The sequence below is a fragment of the Chlorella variabilis genome (assembly GCF_000147415.1).
Source record: "Chlorella variabilis unplaced genomic scaffold CHLNCscaffold_29, whole genome shotgun sequence".
In the NCBI taxonomy this organism is placed as follows: Eukaryota; Viridiplantae; Chlorophyta; class Trebouxiophyceae; order Chlorellales; family Chlorellaceae; genus Chlorella; species Chlorella variabilis.
In genome coordinates, this window is record NW_005435059.1 from 84,992 (window position 1) to 95,556 (window position 10,565).

Genomic DNA, 10,565 nt, shown 5'->3' on the forward strand with positions numbered 1-10,565 from the left:
CTCTGCTTTCGCCCGGTTCCCGTCCCGTTTCGGCGGGGAGTCTATGTTGCAAGCTAGTTCTTGCTTTACCAGACTTTAAGCCCACACAAGCAAGCAAGCAATAAGCCGTGCCGCCGAGTCCCGTGGCTGTGGCCTTCTGGCAGGAAACTACGGCCGCAGCTCGGCAGCACGGGGGCGTCGCAGCGTGCCGCCGCCGCCGCGCTGCCCCCCGGGCACGGCGGCGGCGGCGGCAGCAAGCTTGGGCCCAAACGCCGTGCCGCCGAGTCCCGTGGCTTGCGACCGTAGACCGTGGGCCGGAAACTGCGGCCGCAGCTCGGCGGCACGTGGTTCTGTTCAAATCGCCAAGCGTGCAGCAGCGCCGAACCACGCTTCCCGGCCTCGGCGCATGCCTTCAGGGGCCCCCTATCGCTGGGCACACCCCTCCAACACCGAACATGCGCCCGGGGGGGGGAGGGCGGCCCGGGTTGCCCAGGCCAAAGTGGGCCGCCCTCGAGCAAGAGGCGGCCGGTCACTTCCCGGTTTTAACGTCTAGCTTTAGACCATTATTTGATCTGCCCGACGCGCCAAGTGCAGTACCCCCCACTAGTAGTGAATGGGTCCCGGGGAGGCCTGTGCCGAAGCCTTGGCGATTCTATTAGGCGTTCCCGAAGGAATTGGCTTGGATTGGCGCTGAGCCGGTCAGCTATGCCGCGTTTGTCCTCACAAAGTTTCGACATGGCCGGTCTGTATGCTGAATGAAGCTTTGTAGGCTAGTAATGATTACTAATGTCCTGCAAATCCAGTTTCAAATCTAAGGCCGATTGCATTTGCCAGTCGCACCAGCATCGGCACCCGTCGGCCTGGCAGGCCTAAGCTGCTAAGGATCCCCACGTCCCCCACCACGTTGTGGGGGTTGCGTGTCCGGCAGGACGGGGAGCGGGGCCAGGGTGGGGTGACCCTGGGACGCTCAGCTGGGGGGAGGGTGGTCGGAGCCATGGAGAGGGTGCTCCATGGTCCACCCCCTCTCTTGATGCCCCTTGATCACGTGTGCCCCCTGCCCAAGGTCTGCTCACGCGGCCTATCATAGCGGGGTGACTGTAACACCGTTTGGTTTGGCAGTAATTTATCAAAAGTGCACTTACCACAGGAATGGGGTCTTGGCCTTGCAGCTCCCGACACCCAAGACATGAAAGAATGAACTTCACGCGAAACTGATTAGCAGGACATGGCACAGCAAGATGGAGTTCCATTCAAGTTATTTTAGTGCAGAGTGTTGCCAAACCTCCGCAGCAACACTTTTTAAAATCTCACTTTCTCATTGCCATTCAGCTCAGGAGAGAACATAACAGTATCTTCATCCTGAAAATTTTCTTGATCAATCCATGTATCACCATAGGAGCTATCATAAAGTCCAAACAAGCCGCCATCCTCCTTCCAGATGCCAGCACGGAAGGATGCCTTGTAGCCCACGGTGCCCACAGTAACACCGATAGGATACCTGCATGAACAAAAGTAGTTCACTTGAATTCTTGTCCAGCTACCAGTTGCAGACACCTCTTTTTGGAAAGTACTCGCCAGAAGTCAGCTTCATGCATGCAATGCAATGGGGTGTACTGCTCTTCTGAGACTCCAGTGGTGAAGTTATAATGCTGAGTATAGAAGTAAAACATGTCCCCTCCTGTGTTCAGGACAGATACAGAGCATGATACTCACTAGATATTCATGTCAACAGCAGAAAACTTACCGCTCCACCATTGTGACCAGGAACCCTGCAAAAGCAATGGCAAATCATATTCAGTTGAGCGAGAAATGACAGAAACAACAGATCCCACTGGCTGACCTGAATATCCATCAAGTAAACCCATTCAAGAATAATGTTTGCTTGCCCATTGCTCGCAAAGGTGGGGATTCCATAAGAATCGCCTCCAGGACAGTACATGCATTTGGTTCCTGCATGTGTTTCTTGCATTTGGGGACCCTTGCATTGGGGACCCTTGCAAGCACTTGCACTATGCTAGCTTATCCATATAGTTAATATGAGATTGTTCTTACCACTGAAAAGACTTCCAAAACGACCCTCGTATAGGCGACCATACTCGAAACATGAGTCACATTCATTATCCGCTCCACCAGTGCAGGTGTAACAGGTTTCATGACAGCCTGCATAGCAATGCAGCAGGATATGTCAGCCTTGTTGGGTGGCGTGTTGTTACGCAGGCATGCCACAAGTTCACCTTCGCAACTGTACTCATTTGCATATCCTTCAACAAATCTGCAGTAGAGGGTCCACAATTGTGAAACAACTGGTGATTGACCAACTACTGTGAACCAGACATTGGCCAACTCACCCGCACCACTCATCACAGTAATCACTACTCCCCTTCAAGCTGTAGTATCCGTCTGGGCAATCGTAGTCACTGCACCGGCAGCCCACGTCAAAGTACAGTTGCCGTCGAGCATAGGGAGACTCTCCTGCTGAGCTGCTCCTGCCATTGGCTTGCAGCAGCCGATGTGTGCTGTTGTTGCCAGTAAGGTTTCCAGCAGGTCGGGGTCTGGGCGGCATGAAAGCAGTTGGAGCATTGACAGTATCGCTAGTCATATTCACAGGTGCAGCTGTACCGCCTGGCACTGGGTCGGTCCCCACAGGCTTCCCCGCCTGATACGCTGCGCCCTCGCCCACCATGCGGTCCTTGTAGGTTTGCGGACCGTGGGAGAGAGTAAAATGCAGGGATTTGAAAGCATTTTCTGCTGGAACTTGTTGAGTGCGCAAATCGAGTGAGGGCGCATCTGCATCTGAACAGTCTGTAAAGAGCACAGCTAGGACCTGCGCAATGCATCATTGGAACTGTCAAGCGCAGACCGTGTACACAGGCACCCGGGCGGGCCCGCGGCATTTAACTGTTGTCGCTCTGATGCATGCACTCTGACTGATGATACACACCGACTCAAGGCGTTGTGGTGGCAGCCGGAAAGGGTCTTCTTTATCCGACGTTTCATTCACCGAAGTTGGCTCCATGGCTGGGAAGCGATCGCCGTTGATGACGATGATAGTATCCGGCTGCGTCAAGTTTGGCCTGGCGGCCTGACAGTCGGTGGGGGTCTGGAAGAAGATTGTCAGTTCGCTGATTGGTGAGGTGCTTCCGCCAGGGGCTGCAGCGGAAGGGCTGACCACCGCCATCTCCAGCGCCGCCACACCCTCAAACTTGTGCAGGTATACCACGCCGGGCAGCAGCTCTGCTTCGTAGGAATAGTGGGTGACCAACCCAGCCACGTCTGTGTGCTGGAAGCGGTGGCGGTGGATACCATCGTCCGAGAGCTGCGGACTGGTCTCCTGCGCGGCGGCAGGCGCAGCGGGGGGTGGCCGGTGGCTTGGCAGTCATGGATCGGCGCTCTGTAATCACTCCCTTCTCCTGAGTTATGCTTGGCCCTTTGCAAGCGCTGTGCACATGAGACCGTCTGCGTGACGCTGTTTGCGTCGAACCAATACCCTAGGGGGGGGGGGGGGGGGGGGGGGGCTCCTATCTCACTTGCAGACCACGGCGCAGTGCTTCTCTGTCTGCAGGGTGCGATGAAATCGCGGTTTCAACTTGGGTTGCTGAAGCGGCCAGCACTAGGGCTATCAGGGCGGCGCCCCAAGCGCAGCGCCCCCCCCTCGACGTCGAGGAAGCTCTCATGTTGACATTTCGTTGATTGTGCGATCAAGGCCTCAATTGAGGGAAAACCGAAACATATGTAGTGCCTTCCTCCAACGCACACCTAGTCAGCACGTGGGATCGACCTGAATGCAATTCAATTGGCCGGTTCAGATCGGCAGCTCTGCAGTGTGGGGGATTACAAGGCCGCCATGCTCCGCTCCGTCGGAAAAAACATGATGTGCAGTGCTGCTGCCCAGCAGCGAATGCAAGCGCGTCCCAGAGGGTGAGCTGAAGCAAAGGGTGTGTGCGTGCGTGCTGTGGTGGCGCCTGGTGCAGGCATCACAGGGAGGGCGGCAGGCTGCCCTCTGCCGCCATCAGGTGCTGCAGCAGGTCGTCGAAGCTGGCGCTGGTGCTCAGCCCCGGCATGTGCAGCTGCAGGGCAGGGCAACAGGCACAGGTGGCACACGTGGCTGGCTGTGGGCAAGGCTCGCCGACAGCAGTGTGCGCAGCGGGGCGCCAGCAGTGCGCACAAGCAAGCGGCAACGCCTGGCTGCACGGCGGGGCAGTGCGGTGCCCTGCGCCGCCCACCTGGTTGGTGGGTATGCCTCTGCCAGCGCCATCTTGTGCAGCAGCATGGCCACCTCCATGGAGCCTCCCAGCGAGTAGCTGCACAGGAGGGGGGCACGTGGGGCATGGGTGACAAGAGAGAGAGAGAGAGAGAGAGAGAGAGAGAGAGAGAGAGACTCGGGGTGGGCAGGGTGTGGTGAGCAGATGTGTGGTGAGGAGGAGGGTGGCTGAGGGACGGCCAAGTGTGTGCGTGCGTGCGAGTGCGCCAGCAGGGGGCGTGCAGCAAGCAGGGACGCCCACAGCAGGGACTGGCAGCAGCAGGCCCACACACAGCAGGCCCGCATGGAGCGGCGCCGCACCTGGCTTTGCTGGCCATGCTCCTGCCGACAGTGCAGGTGAAGAGGTACTTGGGGGGCAGCTTGAAGGGCAGGCTGTCGGGCCCCTGGCCCTGCCCGCTGCGCATGCCCCCGCCGCCGCCGCCGCCCCACTGCCGCCCATTCTCGCCCCCGCCGCCTTGCCGCCCCGCCTGCTGCTGCTGCTGCTGCTGCTGCTGCTGCTGCTGCTGCTGCTGTTGCTGCTGCTGCGCCTGCGCCTGCTGCTGCGCCTGCTGCTGCTGCTCAGCCTGCTGCTGCACCGCTACCGCAGCCGCGGCGGCCGCGGCGCCGCCGAGCGCCACCTCTGCGCCTCCATCTGTCACCTGCCCCTCTGGCAGCGCAGCCAGGTTGCTGCTGGAGGCGGTGAGGCTGGCTGAGCGGGCCCTGCTGCCGGGTGTGATGGCAGAGGGGAGGTGGTCGATGTCGTGGGTCAGCAGCGTTGTGAGCAGGGCGTCGGCCTGCACAGCGTGGGGCAGCGCGGCGCAGCACGCGCAGCGTGTGGCAAGGTGCGACGGCAGGGTGGCATGACGTGGCAAATGATGTGAAGAACACCACATTGCTTGGGGCAAGCGCAGACCAAGCGCGGCGCAGCAGCGGGGCGCAAGGCGGCTGCGCTCGCGGCTGCCAAGACCCCGCTCCCACCTCCACCTTGCCACCCCCACCCCGCACCTGCTGCTGCGCGGCGGCCGCCCCTCCCGCCCCCGGCTCCTGCCCCTCGAAGAGAGTGAACACGTTTTCGTCGCGCGCCAGGAAGTGCCCCCCCACAAACACAAAGTCGGTCTCCGCGGGGCCGTCGTAGCCTGCAGGGTGGAAAGGATGGGGGCGGGTGGGTGGCAAGGAATGGGGGTGGGTGAGCGGCAGGGTATCGGGAGCGTGGAAAGGACGGGGCGTGGGATGGCGCAAATGCAGCGGTGCCAAGCAGAACAAAGTGCAACCCAAGGCTGTGCGGCGCGGCGGTACCGCAGGACGACACTGTACCGCCCCCTCACCCGCCATGTACTGCAGGATGCGCTCCATGGAGGCGCCCTTGGACACGCCCACGGGCCGCACCTCCACGCTCTTGCTGCCCTGCAGGCCGGGAATGGAGGGAAGGAAGAAAGCATAGAGGTAGAGCATAGAGGGAGGGAAAGACGGGAGGCAAATCGGAGTGGTTTTCAGGCGGCAGGCGGGGGCCGGGGAGAAGGGATGAGTAGGAGGGCACATGCAAGGTGCAGAGGGCAGGGGCTGCAGGTCTGGAGGGCCTAGCGCTCGGTGCACGCACAGAGGAAGGCGCCCAACAGTAACCCACCCACGCAATGCCCAGAGGGGCAGCCAGAGGATGGTCAACCGCAGCACCAACCCGCCCACCCAGCCTCACAAGAACACCCCTACCCCCGCCCACACACTGCCGACCAGGCGCATTGCTGCTGGGCCCCCCTCAGCAGCAGCAGCAGGCATCAACCCCCCAAAGCAGGACCCACCAGCCACCCGCTTCGCCCACCACCACCCACACCCGCCCGCCCCACCGCCACAAACCCACCCGCACGATATCTACGGGCGCGTTGCTGATGGGCCCCGTCAGCAGGTGCTGCAGCAGGTCGCGGGCCTGGATGCGCCCGAACTCCACGTCTGCGCGGGGGTGGGGAGAGGGAGGAGGCAGCAGGAGGGGCTGGTTGGCGCGTGGGGGCGATTGCAGGGGCTGAAGATGCCTCTCCCACTCCACAAGCAGCACGCAGGAACAAGCAGCCCCGCTGACACGACCCCCACACGTAAACCAGGCTCGCCTCCTGCCCCACCCCCAACACACAGCTCTACTCGGCTGTGTAGCTCCGCCCACCCACCCAAACAGGCAGCTGCACCCACCCAGGCACACACTACACACACACACACACGCAGAGACACACACCACCACCACCACACACACATCTCCGCCCGCCCGCCCGCCCACCCACCCGCGTATTTGTAGTTCCAGACAAGAGAGGTGCCGCGCTGCTCCACAAACGAGCGGGGCGTGCGCTCGCAAAAGTACTCAAACACTAGCTGTACGCTCTCCTTCCACTCCCCGCTGCCCGCGTCCATCAGCGTCACCCACTCCTGCCGGGGGGTGGGGGAGGGTTTGGGAGTCAGGGGAATATTTGGGGAGGCAGGGGAAAGGGGCAGGGGCAAGGTGGAGGTGGGAGCGGGAACAAAGGCAGCAGATCAGGGGCAGGGGCAGGAGTGAGGAGCAACGGCAACCGCCAGCCGACAGCCCCGGGGGCGAGAGGGCGGGAAATGAGACGCGCTGCGGCGCAGCCCACGGCACCACCGGGGGCACCAGCCCACCCCCACACTGCCCCGAGCGCCCTGCGGCGCTGCCAGCGCTGCCCGCGCGGCGCGCACCTTGCTGCCCGGCGGCCGGATGGCGGCGCCGTTCTCGGCCGCCAGCCAGATGTGCAGGTCGGAGAAGACCTCCTCCAGCCGGTGCTTCTCGCCGCCGCTGCAGCCAGGGGGAAGCCAGCAGGTCGGGACACGCGGTGTACCGCCGCCAGCGAGCGCGCGTGTGCTTCCAGGATGGAAGGCTCTGGCATGTGTGCACGAGACATGCAATCTGCTGGCTGCTGGCAATCGCTGGCCACGTGCGTGTGTGTTCCTCAGCCAAACCGCTGCTTGCGACTGCTAGCCAGCGCCGAGGCAAGGTAAGGTCCAGGTAGAAAGGACGCCGAGGTCAAAGGATGCGCCCACCTGATCACAACGATGTCAACCAGCGAGTTCTGGCTGAGCGCGGCCAGGCAGGAGTAGGCGGCGGGGTTGACCCGTGTCAGCGCCTGAAGGCAGGAACGAAGGGAGGAAGGAGGCGGCGGCAGGGTCACACACGCCGCCCAACGTGACAGCAGCCGCTGCCGCCCGGCTTGGAGACAAGGAGACGAGCAGCCGGCGATACCAATGACCCGTTTGCCCGACAGCCCGCACCCAGATGGCAGCCCGACAGCCGGGCGTCCCCCCGGCCAGGCAGCGTGTCAAACGAATACCAGTCTATGACTGGTACACCAGCCCAGCACCCAGCCCAGCACCCAGCCCAGCCCAGCACCCGCCTGAATCTGGTCAAAGTGCTTCTTGGGCTGGCGCGGCGCCTCCACCGCCGTGGTCAGCGTGGCGTTGTAGCCCAGCACCAGCAGGCGCCGGCGGCTGCGCTTGTAGCAGCCCACGGTGGCCTCCATGTCCAGCTGCGGGGCGGGGTGGAAACCAGGACGGGGTGGAAAGCGGGGCGGGGTGGAAAGCGGGGCGGGTGGGGTGCGGGGCGGGTGGGGCAATTGGAGAGGCGCTGGTGTGTGCGGATGTGGGTGAGAGGCAGGACCGGGACGAGGCTGAGCGGGAGAGCGGTGTGGGGCGTGGCTGCGAGCAACACAGAGCGCCGAAGCAGCACCGAGCGGCAGCGCTGGAGAGGCGGGCCGCTGGCGAAACCAAGGAAGGAGGAGCCCCAGATACAAGAAAGAAAGCGGGGCAGGCCATGGCCGCTCACCGCGGGCGGGATGTTGCGCGTGCGCAGCTCCGCCTCAACGTGCGTGTCGTTGAGTTCAGAGATGAAGGTGTCGGCCCAGGTCTGCAGGCAGGGAGAGGCGTCAGGAAGGGCAGCAGGGATCAGCAGCAGGGATCAGCAGCAGGGACCAGGGGCGCGGGAGGGGGAGGTGTCGGCCGCCCAGGTCTGGGGACGCAAGGGGGCGGCAGGAAGGGCAGCGGGGGGCAGGGCGGCGTGGGCGGAGCAGGCGCAGCCAGCGCGGCAGTGGACCAGCTGGCCAGGGCTGAAGGAAAGAGGGAGGGCGGGAGGGGAAGAAAGGGCGGCGCACCTGGGCCGTGTGTATCGTCACGTGCATGTAGTTCTGCCGGTGCCGCTCCCGCCGCTCTGCACAGGCAGCGGCGGGGCACGGCGGTGCTGGGGCTGCGCCTCCCTACTACAGGAAGCCGACTAAACAACACGCAGCTACGCCTCCACAGCGCCATGCCTGCCGCCACCCCCTCGCGGCTGCCCACCTGTATCGCTCATCATCAGCGCGTACTCGATGGCCTGGGAGAGGTCGTTGATGTTCCACGGGTTGACCAGGATGGCGCCGGCGCCTGCGGGCCAGGCCCGGGAAGAAAGCGGAAACAGAAAGGGCGGAGAAGAAAAGGGCGAGTTGAGATGAGGAAGGGTGGCAAGGACCGCAACAGCGACCCAGCCCGGCTCGAGGCTGGCTCAGCCCACGGCCGCGCAGCGACGCCTCAAGCCCCAGCCCACCCACCTAGGGACTGCGCAGCCCCCGCAAACTCAGACAGGATGAGCACGCCCGCGTTGTCTCGCTGGCAGGCCACATACTCGTAAGACACTGCAGGAGGAAAGGAGGAAAAGAAAATGATGCGGTGTGACGAGGGGAGCGAGGACAGAGGAGGAGCCAGGGGTGGGACAGGCGGGCGGCGGAGGGCAGGGGAGGCGGCGTGAGTGCCTGGGCAGCAGGGCCAGCAGGGCAGGGCAGCGACCCCAGGCGCATGCCCCCAGAGGCTCCCTTCCCAGCAAGGCCCATCACCAGCACATGAACACATGCACTCCACACCACTTGTACACACCGCCCCGCCGGCGCACCCACCCAGGTTCATTCCGTCCCTCAGGGAGGTCACCAGGGCCACGTCTGTGATGGCATACAGCGCCACCAGCTCGTTGAAGCTGAGCTGCCTGCGGGGTGGAAAGCGCGGGAGGGAGGGAGTGCGGCGGGAGGAGGAGGGGAGAGGGCGTCAGCAAGCAAGTGGGGTGTCGACACGCAGCTGCCAGGCTGCTGTGCCCTAACCGTTACGCTGCTGTGTCCAGCTGGCGTCAGCATGCCACACACATCTGCTCAGCACCCCCACTACTTTGACTACAACTGCTCCCGCCCACGCACGAGCCCCACAGAAAAATACATACACCACCACCACCACCACCTTTCTTTTCACCAACTTTCTACCTGTCCAGGTGGTAGATGGGCACGTGGGTGAGGGTGCCGTACTGCCCGTTGATGCGCCCCACCACCTCGTGCACCATGCTGCGGGGAGGGAAGGACGGGAGGGAGAGCAAAGTTGGGGTCAGGTAAAGTGTGTATGTATGGGTGCTTGGGGTGGTGGCGGTGGCATGCTGGGTGACACAGCGCAGTTCAGAGCTGGGCTCCACCTGCGCAGCCGCTGGTACTCTGGCACGTCGGTGCGGGACGGCACCGCAATCTGCACCAGCAGCACCTGCAGCACCACAAAAAGGAACACCCCGGGACGGGGCGGCGCCGCGGCGCTCAACAATGCATTCAGGTGAAAGGCTTGCTTTCAAGCCCTGTGTCCTCGCCTGGCTGCAGCCGCCACGACCATGCGAAGCCATGCGCACTTCCCCAGGGAAGCAAGCTGTACCACAGCCACACCCCACCTTGTCCCGCCACTCGGGGTGCTCCTCCAGGAACTTCTCAAACGCCAGCAGCTTCTGCGGGAAGAGAGGAAAGGAGTGGGAGGACAGGAGAGGACGGGTCGGGGGAGGGAGGGGAGGGAGGAGGCTCCGCTGCGCAGCAGCGTTCGAGGGAAGATGGTCCCTTACAAAAAGCAAGCGTGCGCAGGGAGGAGGCCTGGGAAGAAAGCACGGCGCACCTGCGGGATGCCCTTGATCATGTCCAGCCGGTCCACCCCCAGCATCACCTTGCGCCCCGCATACCTGCAGGGGGCAGGGGCAGGAGGAAAGGAGGGCGGGCGGCGCGTCAGGACCACGGCAGCTAGCCAGCCAGCCAGCCAGGCAAGCAGGGCAGAAGGCAGGGCACGCATAGCAGGGCAAGCTCCGTGAGCCGCGGCGGGATTTCGGACCGCTGCATGGTGGCCCCGGGCGCGCCGCCCATGCCAGCCCAGCACAGACCCTGGCCACCCCAGCCCACCCCTTGGGGAGGAAAGTACGCGCACTCACCTGTTGAGCAGCTGCGCGATGTTGGCCTTCACCTCTGGCGTCTCCAGCGCCTCTGCGGGCAGGCAGGCGGCAGGCGACAGGTGGCAGGTGGCGGAGAGAGCGGAGAGGGAG

General features: G+C 63.4%; 1 protein-coding gene across 1 annotated transcript in view; it reads right to left on the minus strand.

The window, feature by feature from the left end:
* Positions 1–4,798: 4,798 nt before the first annotated feature.
* Positions 4,799–10,565, minus strand: part of CHLNCDRAFT_37352 (hypothetical protein) — a gene marked incomplete at its 3' end in the record, with an annotated part of 9,377 nt that continues 3,610 nt past the window's right edge. Inside the window, exons 6-22 of the mRNA XM_005843529.1 lie at positions 10,455–10,509; positions 10,148–10,211; positions 9,933–9,986; positions 9,690–9,754; positions 9,487–9,564; positions 9,133–9,218; positions 8,791–8,874; positions 8,543–8,626; positions 8,359–8,414; positions 8,034–8,114; positions 7,606–7,737; positions 7,256–7,338; positions 6,914–7,010; positions 6,487–6,628; positions 6,075–6,163; positions 5,545–5,623; positions 4,799–5,355 (exon numbers count right to left, since the gene is read on the minus strand). Coding sequence (XP_005843591.1) covers positions 4,799–5,355; positions 5,545–5,623; positions 6,075–6,163; positions 6,487–6,628; positions 6,914–7,010; positions 7,256–7,338; positions 7,606–7,737; positions 8,034–8,114; positions 8,359–8,414; positions 8,543–8,626; positions 8,791–8,874; positions 9,133–9,218; positions 9,487–9,564; positions 9,690–9,754; positions 9,933–9,986; positions 10,148–10,192 — 1,812 coding nt within the window. The 5' untranslated portion in view covers positions 10,193–10,211; positions 10,455–10,509. The remainder of the gene's footprint in view (positions 5,356–5,544; positions 5,624–6,074; positions 6,164–6,486; positions 6,629–6,913; positions 7,011–7,255; positions 7,339–7,605; positions 7,738–8,033; positions 8,115–8,358; positions 8,415–8,542; positions 8,627–8,790; positions 8,875–9,132; positions 9,219–9,486; positions 9,565–9,689; positions 9,755–9,932; positions 9,987–10,147; positions 10,212–10,454; positions 10,510–10,565) is intronic.